Source organism: Phyllostomus hastatus, unplaced genomic scaffold, assembly GCF_019186645.2.
Source record: "Phyllostomus hastatus isolate PE091 unplaced genomic scaffold, TTU_PhHast_1.1 phas_scaffold_114, whole genome shotgun sequence".
Classification (NCBI taxonomy): domain Eukaryota; kingdom Metazoa; phylum Chordata; class Mammalia; order Chiroptera; family Phyllostomidae; genus Phyllostomus; species Phyllostomus hastatus.
The window spans coordinates 8274451-8297248 of NW_025334006.1; the positions used below are offsets into that span (position 1 = coordinate 8274451).

Here is a 22798-nt window from a genome sequence, read left to right on the forward strand (position 1 = left end):
CATAAATATCCATCCACAGGATAAATTCTTGAACATGTATAGCATAGGACTACTTTATAGTACTATAGTACATAATATTACTAGGATATAAAGAAAGGACTAGCTGTACAAGTATCATGGCTAAATTTCAAAAACATGATATTGAAAAAATACAAGTTTCAGAAAATATGTACACTATTTATAAATATCTTTAAATACCCAAAACATACATATCATGTAGTAAAAATATAAAAACACATGAGAAGGATCCCCGCCATTTTTAAGAGATTGCTTACTTCTGGGTAGAGAGATGGGATGAAAAGGCCTTCTTTTATAACTAAAACATTTTATTTATTTAAAAAAAAATTGCTAGGGGATGGGGAGCATAAAAGGACTAAATGGTAATGGAAAAAAATGTACTAAAGATGAAAAAACTCTTAACTACATATGGCAAGCTGTTATAATTTATGAAATCTGGAGAATGGATATATGTCTCACCAGTGACTCTGAAGTCTTTACACAAGAGTAAATCTTTATGACCTTGAATTTGGCAATGGTTTCTTAAGATGTGTCACCAAATACTGAAAATCCCCATAAGCCATCCCTATAAACACACATGACACTACTCAGCTTTCACAGTAATGTATGCACTTTTAGTGGTTTTTCATTAATGGAGGAGTTGTTATACAGATTCATACACACTCTCCTACTCAGGTGTGCTTCCAACCTCTTGGATTTGTGAGCATCCTCAATAGAGTCAGAGGTGCAATGGAATGAAGCTAGGGATTAGTCCACATCTGGATACCATTATTATAATAATCAGAGAATCCCAAACGTAGCTGAAAATCAGAATCGTCTGATAAAAATTTTAGTGCTGTTGTCTATGCCCCTGACTCTGAGAATATGATACAATAGTTCTGAGGTGAAACCCAGGAATCTATATTTTTAATAAGTTTGTCAAAAGATTCTGATGATCAGCCTGGTTTTAGAAATGAGGATAACTAACCATGAGACAGGATAGTAAGTAGGTAGGAAAATTTGTTGGCAAGTGGAATGGGGAAACTCAGACAGATAGCTGATTAAAACCGGCCCCATCCAGCACCCTGGGTCATCTGCCTTCTTCTCCCTTGCATGCCACTCTCTTAATCATTAAGCTCTCAGGACAATGAGTTTCTGGCCCACATCAAATCACCTTAGGAACAAAGCCTTGGGTATGTTGGCCACAGAGACAGAGTTTTTGTCAAACTAGACATAACACCTAGTCCTCAGTTGTGTTTCAGCGCCAGGACCAGAAAAGCAGCAAAACCAGGTGAAGTAATGCTGTGGCTGACATCAGGACCAGATGCAATGACTAGTGACCCCCTACGCTAGCGTCAACCAATCAGTAGAGACCAGGACCTAAAATGACACACCCAGAAAGCTAATGAATATTCTATTGGCATCCTCCCCTGAGACCTCCCCTGAAATCCACACCTTTGGAAAACAGATAAAAACTCTTAAGAAGAAGGACCCAGTGCACACACACTCTCTCTATAGAACACACTCACACCCCCTGCTTTCAGGTGCATCTTTGTTGTCTTTTTCATAATTGCCAAGGGCCCTTCTTTTGCTTCTGTAACTTGTTTCTTGAGTCCACGCAGTCCAGCTGGCCCACTTCTACCTCTGTGACTTTCTAAATAAACTCTCTTTCACTACAGTTCTTGGCCCTGAATTCTTTCTTAGCCAAGCTTAAGGACCAAAGTCTAGCACCACCAACAACAACCATGGGTATGTTTTATTAATCTTCTCAAAGAAGTGGAATGGAAAAAGAAGCAAAAAAATTAAAGGAGGAAAGGGAGGAAGAAGGAAGAAAAGGAGGGGCAGAGTGAGCCTTCAAATCCTTCCAACTCTATTGTTCCCTACCTCTCCAACCTTGAATGTCTCTCCATCTCCTAAACTCTGTTAGAGCTCTAATAGTCTGTAAGTCCATTTGGAAGTTCTGTACTTCCCTTCACATTGCTCTAATGGGCTGTTACTTTCCCAATAGATTTATATCTTATATCTTGAACTAGGCTATTAGCTTATTTAGGACAGGGACCATATCTTGTTCACCTTTGTGTTTTCTATGGTAGCTAACACAACAACTTGAACAGAGTAAACATGACAGGGTACAAGATCAATATACAAAAGCCAATTGCATTTCTATACTAGCAATGAACAACCTGATCATTAAAATTAAATCAATGCAATCACTGCTCAGATCCCAGTTTTGTGTGTGTGTGTGTGTGTGTGTGTGTGTGTGTGTGTGTGTGTGTCTGTTTGGCAGAAATTGGCAGGGTGATCCTGTAATTCATATGGAAGTGTAACCCAGAATAGCCAAAACATTCTTAAAGAGGAAAAGCAAAGCTGGAAGATACACGTTTGCTGATTTCTAAACCTACAAGAAAACTACAATAATAAAGACATAGGCATAAGTATACACATATAGATCAATGTAATAAAATTGATTGTCCAAAAATAAACCCTGACATTTATGGTCAAGTGTTTTTTGTTTTGTTTTGTTTTTGACAAAGGTGCCAAGATAATTCAACAGAGAAAGAATAGTTTTTTTCTTTTTTTATTTATTGATTTGAGAGAAAGAGAGAGAGAGACATTGATTTGTTGTTCTACTTATTTATGCATTCACTAGCTGATTCTTACATGTGCCCTTACTGGGGATCAGACCTGCAACCTTGGCATATCAGGACAATACTCTAGCCAACTGATCTACTTGGCCAGGCCTAGTTTTTTCAATAAATGGTGCTGGGCAACTGGATATCCAGATGCAAAAGAATGTTAGACTATACCTCATACTATACAAATAAATTAATTCAAAACAGATCATAGACCTAAATGTAAGAATTAAAATGATAAAACTCCTAGGAGAAAACACAGGAGTAAATCCTTATGACCTTGAACTTGGCAATGGTTTCTTAAGATATGTCACCCAAAGCAGAAGTGACAAAAGAAAAAAAATAAACAAATTGGACTTCAAAATTAAAACTTTTTATGCTCACAGAACACCATCAAGAAAGTAAAAAGACAGCTCTGGCCAGTGTGGCTCAGCTGGTTAGGCATCATCTCGCAAAGCAAAAGGTCACCAGTTTGATTCCTAGTCAGGGTACATACCCGGGTTGTGAGTTTGGTCTTCAGTTGGGCATGTATGAGAGGCAACTGATTGGCATTTCTCTCTCACATTGAAATTTCTACATCCTTTCTTTCTCTGTCCCCACTCTCTCTAAAAAAAGTAAAAAGACTACCGACAGAATGAGAGAAAACCTTTGCCAAAAGTGTATTTGACAAGAAACTTATATTCAGAATATATGAAAACTTATTGTAACTCAATAATGAAGAGCCAACTCAGATAAAATATGGGTGAGCTTACAGCACTGTGAGAAAATAAATCTGGGTAGTCTGTGGTATTTTTGTTATGGTAGCTCCGGCGAATAATACAGTGGTTCTTTTCAATATGTAAGAGTGACATCATGTTAAGAAAGACCTATGATTTGAATTATTGCATTTTGCAGGGTGGCATCTTTTGATCACTTGTGTCATCAACTGTTATAAATGTGAGAACTCTCCAGAAGATCAAGTACTGTGCCATAGTTACCATGGACAGGCCCTGGAGGGCCATGGCCTTTGAGAATGCCCTGTTCACCAACCCAAAAGAAGGTAAATTGGTAGAGATTGATCCAAATGTGCATAAAAATTGGGAAAATGTCACTTAAATTGGGCGGATGTTTAATTACTGAGAACTTTTAATAATATGGAGAGGTGATTATAATATGGCAAAAGTAGGTTTACAAGTTGTAATACAAATAAATAATACAAGAATAAACTCTGTGTCACATACTCACAACTGTAAACCTACTTTTGGTCACCCTGTATAATATCAAGTAAAAAATCAGCATGTAAATTTAATATGTATAGAGAGAATCACTTTATCTGTATGATGATATGCACTGAAGAAAGACAGAATAGCAATATAGTAAAAAATTAACATTATGGGTTATTTTGTTTTTTTCTTCATATCTCTCTACATTTCTGAATTTTCCAAACTGTGTGTATATTATGTTTATAATAATAAAATATGCTTACATTTTAAAGATTAAAAATTGGGCAGAGGGTATATGACCCAATGCTAGTACTGAGAGCCATCTCCAGGAGACAAAGTTCTGGGACTCATAGGTCAGATCTGAGCACCGCTGGAACGCTGCTGCCCACCTGTCCTCTGGGGATGGAGCCACTGGATGTTGCCCCAATGCCTGGAAATTCTCACTATGCTCCTGCACTGCCCTCCTTTCTACAACAGGTCTCTGAGCCCTGATCCTCCCTTCAGACCTCTAACCCCTGATTCTGAACTTAGGCTTTTCTTTCTGGAGTCAGCTGCCCACGCTCCTTTCTCTACCAATGATTCAACCCAACCTCTCTCTCCTTCTCTCACACCTTTCTTCCAACTTTTTGTACTCTGAGGCTACCCACAGTGGCACACAATTGATGAGCATCTCTGAAAAGTAACAGGCACAAGATGACAGGAAGAGGACAAGAGAAGGAAATGTTGAGAGAAATGCTTCCGAGGTTTCCTTCCCTGTGGAGGTTTGACACTTCTGGCACTGTCTGGTTTCTTGTTCTTCCTCTTTAGAGAAAGGGCTTACTGTGACTGGGGAATGGTGAAGCCTACAGAGGGCATGCTCAGTTTAGTTCCTCCTTTCTTCCTCTTCGCCTGCTGTAGCGAAGATGCTCTGTCCTCTGGGGGCAGGGTCCCCTCCTGTCCCAACCCTCATCCCCAGAATGAGAAGGCCTGTCCTGGTCAAATGTTACTTATGACTGGGTGAGTAAGTCTACCTAATTCTGAAACTCATTTAGTACTTAGTATCCTATTCTATCCCACAGTAAACAACAGCCAATAACATTTTGGTCTCCATCTGCCCACTCTTGTCTCACTTCTCATCTGGATCTGAATCCCAAAATGGGGATTGGAGAAAAGAATGCTATTCCTGGAAACTTCTCAAGGGCTTGAAAAGCCTCTGTTAAGAGCCAACCATGTGCCCAGCATGAAGAGAACAGCTTTACATATGTGAGTTTATTTAATCCCCACAGCAACCCCCAAGTAGTTCACAGTATTTTCTCACTTTACATGAAAGGAAATTGGTGCTCAGAGAGGTTAAGAAGATTGCCAGAGTTCTCACAACAAGTGAGTGGCAGATGTCTCTCTGACTTCAATGCCCAAGCACTTTACATCAGTCATTGTCTTTGGGTGCCACTAAGGCACTCCTTAGGGACTGAGGTAGCATTCTCATGTTCGGTAATACTTCATCCTAACGAACTGGGCTATCGATCAAGCGACATGCAAGGGAGGCAAAGATGATACAACCAAAGGACAAGGAACAGGGTGATTATAAAACTCCAGACCAAAAACATCAAGAAATATCTTTTTCCCCAAGATTTCTTAGAGACTTTGAACAAATGACCTCCCTAGCTCCCTGACTTGTGCTCTGGCTCCCCCAGTTGTAAAATGATTCAATACTATCTTGTCCTTCTAAAGTCAGACCATGTGTCATGTTTCCCTGAGACTGGCCTCAGCATAGCTGTCCCTTCGCCCCCATTTGCTATTAAAAAAACAAATGCATGCCATGTGGCCTTGGGTAACACATGGAGTAAAATAATAATCATAATGAATAATGAATCAGCTTAACAATATATGGAAACCAGAAGTAGGGAAATGATGAACAGAAAATGATATCAAAATGCCAACCATAAGGAGTTGACCCTTTAAACAGACAAGCTGGAGATGTTTTGATCTGACCCCTGAAGGACAATCAGCTGGAGGGCAGAACCACAGTCACTGAGAGAGCTAACAACTCCTCAGATACTAAGGGACCGGGGAACATTTCCAGGAGCTCAAACCACTGCTACTTTCTTCTCATCTTCCCAACAAAAGCTCAGAATGTGCAAGGGCACCACACAGGTCACTAAGCACATTCCCGGTCGTCCTCCAGGGAAATTTGATGCTGAAAAATGGACCTATTCCAAGGTAGTGGTTCAAGCCAGATGAGGAATTACAGAGAAGACAGCCTTCTATGGAAAATACCCTGCCTCCAAATCCCCAATGTCTTCATTAGAGAACTGAAAACACAGGCATACCAGCTGGTCTCCACTGCTACGAAGCACTGTCGTGAGATGGAAAGAGCAGTGCTACAGGGTTGGCAAACAAGAAACTAGCCTTCTCGTCCCCTGCTCTGCCAAATTTTAGCTGGGTGACCTTGGCTGAGGTACTTGGCTTCTCTGGGCCTGACTTTCCTCACTCGTTAAGTAAGGTTTGACTAGACTCTGATGTTTTCTGGTTCTGAAATCCTATCTTTTGTCTTTGGATTATCATCTTACATTTACAGAAAATTAAAGCAGGCTCTTCGGCGTGTGTTTCTGAGAGATCCTGTTATTTCAGTGATTATGCCTTTACCTTTTCAGTATTCTTCACTGGCTTCCCTACCTCCTCAAAATTAAACCTAAATTTTCCAACATCGCATTCAAGGTTCTTTGTGACCCGCCATGTCTAGGCAGCCACCCTGCCCTCATGCCCACCAATAGTGTATTTTATACTCTGGCAATACTAGACTATTTACACTTGCCCATAATACCTTTACTGCAATATCAAGTATTTATTGAGCATGTACTCTATGCTAGACACATTGGCAAGCCTTTGTACATCTGTTCACTTTGCTTAGACTGCCTCATACTAAATTAAAGTATACCTTGCTTCTGTAACAAATAAGCTATATAGTATCAGTAGATTAACACAATAAGATGTTATTTCTTAGTCATTTGACAATTCAATGTGGCAAACAGCCTTCCACCCAGAATCCTATTTTGCAGCTTTTCTATCCTCTAAGCTTCAGTCCTTTACTTCCAGAGCTGAAAGCTGAGAAAAAGAAGGAAGAAAAGGCACCCCTACTTCTTAACCCAGCCCAGAAATGATGCACATCATTTCTGCTCGTATCCCATTAGAGAGAACTGGTCACTTGGCTAGATGTACAGGGAATTGGAAATTAATAGGGCAATCCCAGAAAATTTTCATACAATGAAATGAAAAAGCACAAGTCTTCGATGATCAACCAGCCATCACACACCCTTTCTTGACTTGTCTACTTAGCAAAGGCTTTTTAACCCTTCAACTCCAAGTGCTACCTCCTTTGTAAAGTCTTCTCTGACCTATGTAGACAGGTTTAGGTCCTCCTTTCTATCCCTCACTGCACTTTTCACATTTCTCCATTATGACACTTATCATAGGGTATTGTGTGGTTTGCATGCCAGTCTACTTAACTCCACTATGACCCTGCACCAGGAATCTTGTCTTTTCATTTTTGTATTTGGAAAGCTGAGCATAGTGCCTGGTAAATAGTAGTTTTACAGTGATATTTAATGAATTAATGAATATTATCAATACATAAAAGACTAAATGAATGATTACCCTAAAGAAACAAAGCTAGTTTTTATAAAGGAATAAAGGTCTCAGTTTAAAAAACAACTATTGGTGATTCAGGGTCATCTAAAAAGATAAAAAGTGCCCTAGCTTGTGTGGCTTAGTTGGTTGGAGCTTCATCCCACAGACCAAAAAATCATGGGTTCGAGTCTCAGTTTGGACATGTGCCCAGGTTTTGGGTTCGATCTCTGGTCAGGCATGTATGAGAAGGCAACTAATTGATGTATCTCTCTCACATCAGTGTTTCTCTCACTCTCTCTCTTCCTTTCTCCCTAAAAGCGATGAAAAATGTCCTCTGGTGAGCATTTTTTAAAAAATGCTAAAAAATATAAGCTTCCCATAACAATTGCTACAATTATAATTAATATTTTGCATTATTACTTACTTAAAATATATCTATCTCATAAACTCCATGAGGGTAGGGACCTTATATGTAATGTTCTTCACCCTGATTCCAGCATCTAGCATACTGTCTGGCACATAGTAGATACTCAATATTTCAGAAGGCATGATTGGCTAAAGAAATGAATAAGCACATGAATGAAGACTGCATCTTTACTTGCATGAGCCATGTAATAAATGCAGAGCTTGGACTACAGAAGGAAAGTATGGATGGGGCAGTAAAAACTGACCACCACGACTTGAAGAACGGCACAGAGTGCACATCATTACCTTGTGTAGTCCATGTCATCATCCTCTTTGTACAAGAGGATGAACAAACATTATTGGAGGGAGCTAAAATCTCAATGGGAATAGTAGCCAATGAGTTAATGAGGACAAATGGATGTCTCTAAAATGGTTGTACTGTGAGATCACCTTTGTGAATTGGTTGATGAGAGAAGCAGGAAGCAAGAGTGCAGACAATTACAGAGTCATGACAACTGTGAAAAATACATTGATTGAGAAAAGGCAAAAGCTTGTTTTTATAGTTTTTGAAGAGGTATTGAGACAGTTCTTGAAATGTCTGTAACACATTTATTCTTCTCATAGGTCCCACATGACAAAGTTTGGTTTAAATATTACATACGGCTTTGGGTGGATTAGTTTCCAGACTTTGTCAGGGGAACCTTCTGACAAGAAGGGCAGTGTGCAAGTGCATGGGCAACTTCCAGTCAGAACCTCTGCAGGGGCTTTGATCCAGGTCTCTTGAACTTCTGGAAAGTCTTATACATGAAGAAGTAAATTTGCAGTGTGGACTGATTTGTGGTGGTAATGAGGTTGGTGCTGATGTTGACAGATGGGCTTTTTCTAGAAACTGACCAAGCCATTAGTGGTAGGGCTAGGAATTCAGTGACCTGAAAACAGGACAGTACATTTTTTTGCACATCTTTGATAATAAACAAGAACTAAACTATTGGCCTGCCTCTAGGAGCTACCTGTCTTTCCTATGAACTGGGCACACAGCTAGACTGTACTTGCTAGTTCTCTTGAAGTTAGGCAGAGGCATACAACTGAGTTGTGGCCACTGGAATATGATGGAAGTGATGAATGCCAATTCCCGGTCTGGCCTGTAGGGGAGCTCCATCCTGCAGAACCCTCCTGGCCGCCACTGTTGAGAATAAATCTACCAAGACACGATCTGCTTGGGGAGAAAAGGCTGACCAATCTCTCAGAGGAGAAGGGCCTTGAGCCTCTTTCTCAGTGGGCTTTTACTGAATTTAGTTTGCACAGATATACATAGCATGTATGTAAAGCTCATCAATCCATGTCAGACAGTAATGATCAAAAAAAGGAGATAAGGTTAACAGATAACATTCTTAGGAATCATGAGGGCCTTTTGAGTCAGGGTCTGGTAGACAAGGTGATGCCAATTGGCCATAAAACCTGGGGAAACAAACTTATTTTGTGCTTGGACTCTTAACATTAAAATTGAGGGCATTCTTAACAAAGCAGGTTTCATAGGATTTTATGCATTCTTTCTCAGGTCTGAATGCTCCTGGAAACCTCCATCCCCACACAGGGCTGTATCCCCCATTGGCATTTTTTTCAGGCCTGAATCAGTCAGGGGGAGCAAGACAGCCAAGAGATTAGGAGACTTTTTACATATAGAATGAAGACTCAGGCTATGACAAAGCTGAGGGGTGAGGGTCCTTTGTCCCTCCTCCATAATCCCCTAAATCCTTCCCTGATGGCCCCTTCACAATTATGCCTGTCTTGGGTTGTTCCTTCCTTGAGGAATCTTAACCTGTCATTAACTATCCAGCCATCCTCCAGGGACCAAGCAGGGTGAAATAAAGGGGGCAAAGGCTGCATCCCTGCCGAAAGGATAAGTTTTGTCTCCTTAGTGGCTTATGGTCCCAAGGTCCCCTAGGCATAGGGCCTTTTCTCCTGTCAGTGAGGTTATAGCTCCTGAAACCAGGCAGGACGGTTCCCAACACTGGCCTATAAAAAACCTCCCGTGCAGTGCTCTGTATACTCTCTCCCCACCCACTGGTGAATGGAGAAGATTTGGAGAAAGGGGAGAGGCATAGAGTCTAAGCAGGAAGGGCCCTATGTCCCCGAATCACTGAACATAGACCAACCACCACATTCTGTGCACTTCTACCCCTACCAGTCCATTTTGGGCTGTGACAAGAACAGTACATTTTGTTGGGTCAAACCACTGAAATTTTAAAATCATTTGTTATAACAATTAGCCTATCTTGATTAATACAACCCTAACCCTATTTCCCAACTTTCAGATAGGAAGAAACACTAGGGTAAATTTCTGGACTCTCAGAAGATTGAGTTTAAAAAAAAGTATCAGAGAACATACTCAACATCAGGGAATATTGAATGTAATGGGATTCTGGAGTTAATTCAAAGCCTTATGAATTCCCACAGAGCTGAAGCCATGCCTGCTAGCCTCTGCTTATCTAACCAGTGCCTTCTGAACATTTCCACATTCTTGGGAGAACAGTGAATAACCATCACCCAACTACTTACTATATGTAACCCCCAACACAACCTATTTGATTTACTGTGCTTAGGGTATAGTCAGATAATACCACATGTAAAACTTGCCTTGCTTTTGCTCCCCCTGCCCCAAACATGGTGATTAAGAAGAAGAAAAAATAAATTAGTAAGTAACTTTGTGTTTGGAAGTATGTTTTTAAAAAGCTCATACAAGGTTTGTTGAGCACAGTACTAATGGTCTCTTCTGGAGGAGCCAAGCAAGTACTGTGGCAAAAATGAAAATGAGGTCTTTGGGTGCTTGCCTGAAGATGTTATTGGGAAACTTTTGTTTACTTACTAGACTTTAGAAATTAAATCCTTCTTCAAGTAGCCTCCGGGTGTTGAGGACAATAAATAAAGATGTGCTGATTGAAAACATTAAAAAAAACAACCTGTTACAGTCATTAAAATAACAAAGGATAAATTCAGCCTAAAACAAAATATTCCAAAATCATTTGGCCTGTCCAACAGAAACACCAAACTTAAGAATTGCATTCTACAGGTCACCTCTCTAAAGATGCTCCACCACATGAGATTTAGCAGGGTATGGGAGAAGGGCTCTCTTAAGTGCTAGGTAGCTTCTGGCCCTTAGTTGTAAACCTGAGCCCATTAATAGAAAGGGGGCAATTGCTCTCCCCATCTTGGGAGTTCCTAGAGAAAGGGATGAACTGGGAGATAGTCAGGGCCTACAGGGAGGAAGAGGTAAGAGACTTAGGAGAACATCTCGTTTTTTAGTAGAGTCCCTTTGTGTCTGAGATGGAAGATGTGAACTTGGGACAGTACTTTTCTCTTCAGGGAATAAATTCTTTTGCCCCTTTTTCAAGGAGTGCAGACTAAGCCATAATGATCCTTTAACTTTCTTCATCTCTTCCACAAACTTCATCTTCTTTCCCTTTTCCCACAGCACTCCATTCTTCTTCCTTCCCACCTAAGATCCCAAGTTCCCATAAACAGTAGGGTAGCTAGGAGCAGACCTGGTACTTCTTGAAGCTCATCACCAGAGCTAGTCAAAAATCACATAGGGATCCAGCAGAGGAGCTAGTGGGCTTAAGGATGTGTAGCTAAGATATGTGTAGAGAACTGAGTATCCCCCTCAAGTTAGGATTCATTCATTAACACAAAAGATGTGCAACCTCCTTATACATTCCCTAGTCACAGCCCTCAGGCCGTGACAGGAGTTCTTAAAGGCGGGCTGGTGTTGCCATGTAGAGCTATGTTATATTAGTGATTCTCAACCTCTTTTCTCATAGCTCAAAATCATTTCCCCCCCAAGAGCTTTATTCTTTGAAAGATTTTTATCTACAAAATAAATTGCATTTACAGAGAAAACATATTAAGTATTATTAGGTACCAGGTATTGTATTAATGAGTGCTTTACATACATTATCTAAAATCACTAGGTCATCTGAAAAATAGAAATTATTGAGTTGGCCAAAAAGTTCATTTAGTTTTTTTGTTATGATGGTTCTAGTAGTGCTTAGTTGTCTTTAACTTCATTCCAAACAATTTTGTTAGACTGTACTGTAACAGCTGTGATATCAGCATGCATTTAAAAGAACTTATCAAAATTGGTGAATTTTTATGCACCCATTTTAATATTGAAGATGGAATAAAATACACAACATTTTCAGCTTATTATGCTTTATTATTTCAAGAGAGGTAAAAACACAACTGAAATGGAAAAGATTTGTGCAGTGTGTAGATAAGGTGTTGTGACTGACCAAACATGTCAAAAGTGGTTTGCAAAGTTTCTTGTACTATTGACATTTTGGCCAAATAATTCTTTGCTGTGGGACTGTTTTATGCATTGGAAGATGTTTAGCAGTACCCCTGGCCTCTATCCACTAGAAGCCAATAGCAGGAGATAGCCGACATACTCAAAATATCCAAATCAGTAAAGGTATTGATGAAAATGATGCCTTTTATTTTATGAAAAAAACTAAATGGATTTTTTGGTCAACCCAATAGTAGTCCCATTTTATAGAAGAGTAAACTGAGATTCAGAGATGTTGAATAAATAGCCCATGTCTCATTGTTAGAGACTTAATTCTGAATGGGCTCACCTCTACACCCATATTCTTTCCAGTATACTCTCTCTACCATATAGAAAACAACATACAAACAACCAGAACTTCTTAGTGTGAAGATACAATCTTCACAATGAGTTAGTGTGGCTTAATGTCCTCAATCTTCCAGCCTCCCAGTCCTCCAAAAAGGGAGGGAAGCTTTCCTTTATTCCATCATCCTGTTTAGGCTTGTTGTGAGTACATAGATGAGGTCTGTCCAGAAAGTATCTAGTCATATAATATGAAAAATAGAGACATTTATTGAAGAAGATACAAGATATAAGAAACATTGTACATAGGACAATGATGCCTCAGTCCCCTTCAAAGTAGGCACCTTGGGGACTCACACAGTTCTCCCAGTAGCTATCAGCTGCCCCGTTGTATTTTCCAGAAGCTCATCAATGGTCTGAAATCTCTTCCCTTTCAAAGGTGATTTCAGTTTTGGAAAAAGCCAGAACCTGCAGGGCACCAAATCTGGGCTGTAGGGGTCTGAGTCCCCTGGGTGATTTGATGTTTTACCAAAAAACTCTGCACAACATGTGATGCATGAGTGGGTGCATTGTTATGATGAACCTGCCAGTCACCAGTTGCCCCTAGCGGTGGCCTTCTGAGTCAACTGAATAGCTTCTGTGGAGGAAGGAGTGTTCAAGCTTAACACAAAATCTGATGCAGATCTGTTGCTCTGCTCACTCAGGCATTTTGAATGTGTTGGCCACACAGTCCACATGCTCACTCAATGGCATCTACTGCCCTCACTGACTAGTACAGTGAAGTTGTCATTGTTCACACATGTACATTCTAGTCCACCTTCCTTGGCTTCCAGGTTACATCAATGTCTTGCAAACTGTTCTTATTATATTAACGATAGCTGGACTTTCTCCAGACAGACCTCATACAATGTCTTCAGGCTTTTTTGAAGTACTAGGCATAATTCAAGTAATTTCATTATTATCCCTATAGAACACCAGGAGCATAAAGAATCCAGATGGAACTGGAGCTGGCAGTTCAAAACAAATGGGAATTTGGCAGAGAGTGTTCAGAACACAGTTTAGGCACAGACCTCCTTCCCTGGATTCGTTCTCCCACTCCATTGATTCGATTGAGTATTCAGTGACATACCATGGGAGGCAGGGAATCCTTCAGGAACACGGAAATGTGGTGAGAACTGCAGGAGTCATGGAAGAATGACAGTCTAGGATGAGTGACAAATGAAAGGAAGAAAAAGAATGAGTGAGGAAGGAGAAGGACCAGGAGAGAAGCAGGAGAAGAAGAAAAGAAGAGGAGGAAAAGAAAAAGAGAAAAGGGAAAGGATGGCTCACCCTTTACACTGGTTTCGTAAACCATTGGTGAGGTCTTCACCTAATACAGTAACTCCCAACTGGAGGCCAACACAGTAACTCAACAACTCAGTAACTCAACCACCTAATACAGTAACTCAGCAACTGGGAAAGTGTTGCTTAGCTTTTTAGTGGGCTGTTGTTGAAGAACTATTACCTCAGAGGACCTTCACCACCTCCCTACCCAACTGGTAACTTTGAAGCCAGAATCTTTAAAACTTACAGAGTAAATTAAGAAAAAGGATGTTACTAACTCCAGAAGTAAAATGAAAATTGTTAGTCCAGTATCCTATGGTTAAGTTCTGTACTGCTACGCATGAAATTCACAACTCCCTTGTCTTTGTGTTAGCTGAAATACAAAATAACAAACACACACACACAGTAATAAAAACGAGAACCCCCCTCTGGGTACTTAGGAATACAGAGCAACCTTGAGCAGAGTTTAACTGACTGAGATATTTAATTGCTGTAAAACAAAGGTGTTTACATGGATATTAAAAATTACTCATTTTCTTTAGAAACCAGAATTCTTAGTTTAAATAATGAAATCCTTTAACTTAGTTGCTTGTATTTTCAATGGATCAGTTGTTTAGTTTGTAGTAGCTAAAAGATAAGAGGTAAACATCAAAGAAAGAGAATAGAGGCATACATTGCATACATTCTCCTTACTCCAAAATTTAAACAGTACTCTGTTAAGAAACATCTAAAGATCTGTGTATTCTGGATCCAAAGAAAATTCTTTTTATTAATTTTTTATTCTAGAGTCTAAAGTGTTTTTTGGCAGGGGTGGGAGAAGGAGTGGAAGGTGGACAGGGAGTTAGTGTAAAATGCCTTAAAAAAGTCTTCTGTTTTTAAATTCCCAAAGTGTTCTGACATCTTTAATAGGTGTTAACAAAAAGATGTATTTATCCATCGTTTAATTCTGGATGATGATCAATTTCAGAGTACCTTCTTCGGGGCCCAGAGAAAAATAGTCTCTGTTAGACTTCATATTTTGAAAATGTCTGCCTTGATTGACCACCTTCAGCAATAAACTTGAACTCATGTGTCTAGTCCATAAAGAGCATAAAACCTCAGTCTAAATCCTCTTATCCCTTATACAGGATAAAGCCCTTCTCCCAGGTGATAGGTGACATCTCAGAGTCCCTTTATCTGAACATTTGAAGTAGAGATAGTCATTTTAAAATGATGCAAGTAGTCAAAAATCTATTTTTAAAAACCCATTTTTTAAGAGGCTGTCATCATCTCTTAAGCCTAGTGACCAATGTGAGCCTCATCAATAATGGCACATCCAGACATCATGTACAGCCTCACACGCTGCAGTAGGAGCTACAGTGTTACCCATGAAGAATTCTTACCAAGAAGTTTAACCTGATTCCTATCAAGCCTTTAGATCTAACTTTGAGCTCACAAGAAATGCAGAGGACTAAAGAACAAGTTTAGCAACACCATGAGGAAACATCAGACAAATCCAGAAAGTGGGACATTCTACAGAACAACTGGCCCAGAACTGTGAACAAGTCAATGTCATGAAAATAAAATGTATGTGGATGTGGTGAGAGGAGGCAGTTCTAGAGTAGGACCCTTAAGAAACAAAAGAACCAGATGAAATATGGGGATCTTATTGAAATAACCATTTTAAAAAGATGGTTGGGGTAACTGGGGGCTTATTCATAAAAGGGATAGCGTTTGTTTGGGATAATGAAAATGCTCTGGAAGGAGTGGTGGTGGTTGTACAAAATTGTGAATGAGCTTAATGCCACTGAATCATACACTTAAAAGTGGTAAATTTTACACAATATATATTTTACTACACAGTTTTTTAAAAAGACATTTTGGAAACAAATAGGGAATATGTGAATGTGGATGGATAGTTACATGAATTAAAAATTACATGAATCTTGCCCCAGAAGGTAGCTCAGTTCTTGGAGCATCACTCTGATGTGCCAATGTCGCAAGTTCAGTCCCCGGTGAGGGCACATATAAGAATCAACCAGTCAATGTATAAGTAAGTAGAACAACAAATTGATGTTTCTCTCTCTCAAATCAATAAATAAAACAATTTTTTAAAAAGAAAAATTATGCAAATCTTGTTAAATATGATAATGGAATTGTACTTACCTAACAAAGATATGTTTATTATTTATGGATGAATATTGAAGTATTTAGGGGTGAAATATATACACATACGTGTGTATATATATATATATATATGTAGTATATATATATACACTATATATATTCTGGGCCAGTTCTGTAGAATGTCCCACTTTCTGGATTTGTCTGATGTTTCCTCATGGTGTTGCTAAACTTGTTTTTTAGTCCTCTGCATTTCTTGTGAGCTCAAAGTTAGATCTATATATATGTAATATATATATTATATATATACTATATATATTACATATATATGTAGAGTGTATAGTATATATATACTCTTGCTTTAAATTACTTCAGCATGGACTTCCGGCCAAGATGGAGGCATAGGTGGTCACACTGTACCTCCTCACGCAACCAAAACTAAGGACAACAAGAATTTACAAACAAAAAACAACCAGAACAGAGAGAAATGAACCGAACGGCAGTCTGAATACCATACATCCAGATCGGTAAGGAGGGGAGGAATCGGAGGCCTACGGAGGGGGGTCGAGGGGTACCGGCAGGAAAAATCAGTGGTTGGCAGGCGCGGGCGCGCAGGGCACAGACGGCAGTTGGTGGACCCCAGAAGCACAGGGGCAGCTGACGGACCGGTGGCAGACCTCGGGCGGGCACGGGAAGCAATGAACAGACACAGTGAGGCGTGCAAGGCAGCTGTCTGTCCGCAGCTGCACATTCACGCACAGACAAACTAAGCAAAAACGGGCAGCAACACAGACCATGCAACCCAGGGACCCAGCGCTGGGAAACAAAGCCTAAAGGCACTGACTGAAAACACCTGTGGGAGCTGAGGCCAAGAGATTCGCTCAGCCTCACAGGAGGCTCCTTGTGGAAACTCACAGAGTCCGAGAAAGTACACAAACCCACCCGCCCAGGAGCCAGCACCATAAGGGTCCAATTTGCTTGTGGGAAGTGGCAAAGGGGGCTGAAGTCCTAGAGAGAGCAGAGCGGGTGCCAGTGTTCCCTCTTGGACCCCACCCCCACATACAAGGTTACAACCCAGCGACTGAGGTGTCCCGCCCTGGTGAACACCTAAGGCTCCACCCCTCATACGTAACAGGTGCGACCAGACCAAAGGAAAAAAATAAAATTAAATTAAAAAGATGGCTCAAACACTGTTAAAAGCCCCAGCGCCAGTTTTTTTAAGCGACCGAGAAATAGCCGACATATCAGATACACAGTTCAAAGCACTGGTGATCAGGATGCTCACAGAATTGGACTTTGGTCATAAATTAGATGAACAAATGCAGACTACAATAAGAGAAATGAAGGAAAATGCATAGGGAACCAATAGTGATGGAAAGAAAACTGGGTTTCAAACCAATGGAAGGGACCAGAAGGAGGAAAGGAACACCCAAACAGAAAAGAATGAAGAAATAAAAATGCAAAAAAAATGAGGAGAGGCTTAGGGACCTCCAGGACATCTTTAAATGTTCCAACACCCAAATTATAGGGGTACCAGAAGGGGAAGAGGAAAAACAACAAGTGGAAAAGTTATTTGAACAAATAATAAAGGAGAAATTCCCAAATATGGCAATCCTTTGCTTGGGAAATAGACCAGGAACCTCAGAGAGTCCCAAAGAGGTTGGACCCAAGGAGGAACACGCCAAGGCGCATCATAAGTGCATTACCCAAGATAAAAATGAAGGAGAGAATTCTAGAAGCAGCAAGAGATAAGGAGACAGTAACCTATAAAGGAGTTCCCATCAGAATGTCAGCTGATTTCTCAAAAGAGACCTTGCAGGCAAGAAGGGGCTGGAAAGAAGTATTCCAAGTCATGAAAGGCAAGGACCTACATCCAAGATTGCTCTATCCGGCAAAGCTTTCATTTAGAATGGAAGGGGAGATAAAGTGCTTCTCAGATAAGGCCAAGTTGAAGGAGTTCATCATCACCAAGCCCTTATTATATGAAATGTTAAAGGGACTTATCTAAGAAAAAGAAGATTAAAAAATATGAACAGTAAAAAAAGACATCAAACTCACAGTTAGTAACAACCATACCTAAAACAAAAGCAAAGTAAGCAAACAAAGAGAACAGGAGCGGAACCACAGAAATGGAGATCACATGGAGGGTTAGCAACAGGGAAGTGGGAGGAGGAGAGAGGGGAAAAAGATATAGAGAATAAGTAGCATGGACAATAGGTAGAAAATAGACAGGGGGAGGGCAGGAATAGTATGGGAAATGTGGAAGCTAAAGAACTTATGACACATGGACATGAACTAAAGGGGAGAATGTGGGTGGGAGAGGGTGGGCAGGGTGGAGGGGAGTGAAGGGGAAAATGGGACAACTGTAATAACATAATGAATAAAATATATTTTAAAAATTACTTCAGCATGAAAGAGAAAAAGGAAAAAATAAAGAATATATGGCAGTTTTTAAAAATTGTTTGATCTAAGTGATAGATACTGTATGCTCATTATACTATTCTGATACTAGAATTTTGCAAAGGAGAGGGGAACCATGGACAAATCACCTCTCTGTACAAAACCACAAACCATGATTAGAGTTCTGATTGGAAACGTGAGTTGCCCTGAGGTGATACTCTCTGGAAGGCCATACTTTCCAGTGGTAAGAAGCTGGGTTGCACAGGATGACTGCTGGTGGTCATGGTCATGTGAGTCTAACAAAGGTCTTGTATATAAAAAAAGCTAAAAGGAAAGTTCAAACGGGTGACAAAAAAGTGTCACTCCAAAACCAGGGTGCAGGAAGTCTGCACAAAGAATCATTGCTATCAACTAAAACTGGCTCCCCAGCTACCCTCACATCCTCCCTCAGGGTTTGGTCTGCTTAATAGCACTGAAAGGTCAGACTGTTGCAGTTCTGGAAACTAAACAGAGAGAAAGGACTGTTTGCACCAAAGGTACCCTGTAGATCATTTCTCTTTTACAAATCAGTGCACCAGAAAGCAAGTCACTAGGCTGTGTCTCTTCTAGATCACTATGAAGTTCATCTCCATCCTTATTCTTCTTCATGAATAGAACTTTAGTGTACCCTGACTACAAGTGCTCTCAGAAGAGAGGAGAAGACGACTTTGGAAAAATAACCACTCAAGGCACTTAATAAAGTAAGGCTCAGGGAATGCAAATGGATGGCTTCCCTGCCCACAATATCTTACAACATCTGTAAAGCACTTCATTTATACCAACAGCCATAATCTTGCTATGAAACACAAATCACTTTAATAATTCTCCAATTTGCTTCCAGGTTAAAATCTTACTCGCAAATTGCAAAATGAACAGCTTTCTCTAAGGGTCTTTGATTTGCAAGGAAATGTTAAGTATTCTTACTCACCAAGGCATTCTGCTCAGGTTTGGTTTGACCCTGTCTCCTCTGGTATTTGCATCTCCACATCTCTGTCAGGAATCTTCCTCCAATTAGAGAGCATCTAGGAGAGGGATATTGACCTTCTTTGTCCTCTCCTTCCTATTCTGCAAGAAGAGACAGTATTCTCTGATTGCAGGCACAGGGCCACATTCACAGTGAGTAGGGTATCTAGGCTTTCCCTCCCCTGTCCTCCTCTCCCTCTCTACCATCTTCCCTTCATTCCCCTCCCACTTTTCCCTCCCCTCTCCTTTCTTCTGTTTCTTCCTTCTAGGTGGCCTCAGTGTTAGGAGGGCATTTCTCATCTTGCAATGAAGTCTAGCTATTTGTTCCTTCTCTGTTCTCCCTAATGCTCTTTAATTTTTTTTAACTTTTCAATTACAGTTAACATACAATATTTTGTTAGTGTCAGGTGTACAACGTAGTGATTAGACATTTTTATAACTTAACGAAGTGATCACTCCGTAAGTCTAGCACCCATCTGACACCATACATAGTTATTACAACATCATTGACCATATTCCCTATGCCCAGGACTGTTTTTATAACTGGTAATTTGTCTGCCTAGTCCCTTTACCTTTTATCATCACCCCAATCCTCCTCCCATCTGATAAGCATCAATTTGTTCTCTGTATCTATGAGTTTGTTTCTGTTTTGTTTATTTTGTTTTTTAGATTCTACAAATAAATGAAATCATATAGTGTTCATGTTTCTTTGACTTATTTTCCTTAACATAATACCCTGTAGGTCCATCCATGTTGTTGCAAATGGCAAGGTTTCATTCTTTTCTGATGGCTAAAGAATATTCCATTCATGTATGTACCACATCTTCTTTATCCATTCGTCTATGGACAGGCACTTAGGTTGCTTCCATATCTTGGCTATTTAAATAATACATGGACAGAATTAAGGGGTGCAAACACTCTTCATTACTATCATATCACACCCAGTAAAGATTCATAAAATTGCAAGATTCAGGTGGCTTAGGGCAAGAAAATATGCCCTCTGAATCTTCTATCTTGGCTGCAAGATCTAAACCAGTTTACTAGAGAGCTCTGCTTTAGCATTTTAGGTACAACCTGTTTAATGAAATATTATAGTCTATTGACTCTGTACTGTCAGGGGTAATGGTGGTACCTAGGCTAAGCCTGGGCTTAGGCATTCTTATATCCCTTGGCCTTATAGTACATTATGTATGTATGTATGTATGTATGTATGTATCTATCTATCTATCTACCTGGCTATCACATACCTAACTACAGGGTCCAGCAGAAGTAATGCCATTGAGTGAGTGGGTGGGGGGTGTGAATGTCTCGCACAAGATAGGCAGCAATTTGAACATTTCACCTAAAATGTCATATGGTGTGCTTGAGTGTGATATTGTTGTTACAGAATTACATGCTTATGATTTTGTAATAAAAGATTTTTATGTAATAAAAAGGGGCATTATTTGTGCCAGACCCTGTATACATCTACTTATTAAAATATCTATCCTATACCATACAATTTATACGATTTAAGGTATATAGCTCAGTATATTCACAGAGTTGTGCAAATGTAACCACAACTGATTTTAGAATCAATTGTCACCACCAAAATGACACGTTATAGCCGTTTAGCAGTGACTCCCATTTCCTCCTGACCTCCACCATCAAACCTCAGCAATTAGACTTGCTACTGTATTTTCTATCTCTATAGATTTGCTTTTCTGGACATTTTATATACCATAGTTTTCTGTGTATAATGCATAGTTTTTTGCCTAAGTTTTTGAGGGAAAATAAGAAGGCACATTATGTGTGGGTAGTACCTGAAATACCTTGTATCCATTCTTGTGTTTTGTAATTATTTGTTACATAAAATTTCTTATACCATATGTTCAAAACTAAATTCTAAAATCCCTTTATTATATAAAAAACAAGTACCTAAGTATAAATAAATAAGTAATTGAATTAAAAACTTAAAATGAAAGTTTTTTTCCTGAAAGTTTGGACCAAAAACATGGATGTGCATTATACATGGCAAAATATGATAAATGGAATCAACCATATTGTTTTAAGTTTTATCTATCTTGTAATACTTCACTCCTTTTTATTGCCAAATAACATTCATTGTATGTGTGTATCATATTTTATTCAACCCTTCATTAGCTAATAGACATTTGTATTGTTTCTAACATTAGGCTACTATGCATGCTGCTGCTATGAGCATTATGTACAGTTTTTTTGTGTTGACATGTTTTTATTTCTTCTGGTGATATATATATAGGAATGGAGTTGCTAGGTTATTATAGTAACTTTATGTTTAATCTTTTGAGGAATTTCTAGACATTTCCAAAGTGGTGTACTAGTTTACATTTCCACCAGCAATGTATGCAGATTCCAATTTCTCCACATCCTTGCCAATCCTTGTAGCTGTCTTTTTTTTTATAGCCATCTAATGAGACATGAAGAGGTATCTCATTTTGGTTTTGATTTGCATTTCCTTGATGGCTAATGATATTGAGTGTGTTGCTTATTGGACTTTTTACATTTTCCTCTAAAGAATGTCTATTTAAATCATTTGCCCATTTAAAAACTGGGCTTATTTTTCTTTTTATTATTAAGTTATAAGTGTTTTTATATATTCTATGTACAAATCTCTTATAAGATATAGGATTTATAAATATTTTCTTCCATTCTGTAGGTGGTCTTTCCATTTTCTTACATGAAAATGGAAAGACATGAAAGCTTAAGTGTTGATGAATTTTAATAGTTTTACCTCATATTTAAATGTTTTTTAAATAGTTTTACCTCACATGAAAATGGAAAAACATGAAAGCTTAAGTGTTGATGAATTTTAATAGTTTTACCTCATATTTAAGTCAATGGTCCATCTTGAGTTAATTTTTCTGTGTGGTGTAAGGAAGGGGTCTATTTTCATCATTTTGCATGTGGATATCCAGTTGACACAGCACAATTTGTTGAAAGGACTGTTCTTTCTGCATTGCATGATCTTGGCACCCTTTTCAGAAATCAGCTGACCATAAATGTGAAGATTTATTTCTGGAGTCTCTATTCCATTCTACTGATCGCCTCATTCCAGTTTTACACTATCTTAATTAGTCTTCCAACTTTGTTCTTTTTTCAAAAATCAGCTGATTGTAAATTGAGAATTTATTTCTGGACTCTCTCTATTCCATTCTATTGTCTTTCCTCACGTTAGTGTCATACTATATTACTGCCTTCCAACTTGTTATTTTTGCAAGATTTTTGGAATCAGCTTGTCAATTCCTGAAAAAAAAAAGACAAGAAAACAATTCAGCTGGAATTTTGATAGGGATTGTGTTGAATCTGTAATCAATTGTGGTAGTATTGCCATCTTAACAATATTAAATCTTTTGATGCATAATTGTAGGCTGTCTTTACTTTTCTTTAGGTATTCTTTAATTTCTTCCATGATTTGTAGCTTTACTTTTCTTTAGGTATTCTTTAATTTCTTCCATGATTTGTAGCTTTCAGGGGGAAAGTTT

At 39.2% G+C, this 22798-nt stretch overlaps 1 protein-coding gene across 6 annotated transcripts in view; it reads right to left on the bottom strand.

Annotated features, from left to right (window-relative positions):
• Window positions 1-22798, bottom strand: part of MKLN1 (muskelin 1) — a 335011-nt gene that overhangs the window by 190760 nt on the left and 121453 nt on the right. The window contains exons 2-3 of one of the 6 annotated variants that reach the window (XM_045855616.1): window positions 22139-22559; window positions 19261-19397 (exon numbers count right to left, since the gene is read on the bottom strand). The exons of 2 other annotated variants lie outside the window; for them this stretch is intronic. In XM_045855616.1, coding sequence (XP_045711572.1) covers window positions 19261-19268 — 8 coding nt within the window. In that variant the 5' untranslated portion in view covers window positions 19269-19397; window positions 22139-22559. Of the gene's footprint in view, window positions 1-19260; window positions 19398-22138; window positions 22560-22798 lie in introns of those variants that run through there. 3 more of the 6 variants (XM_045855617.1, XM_045855618.1, XM_045855615.1) reach the window with 3 other exon arrangements.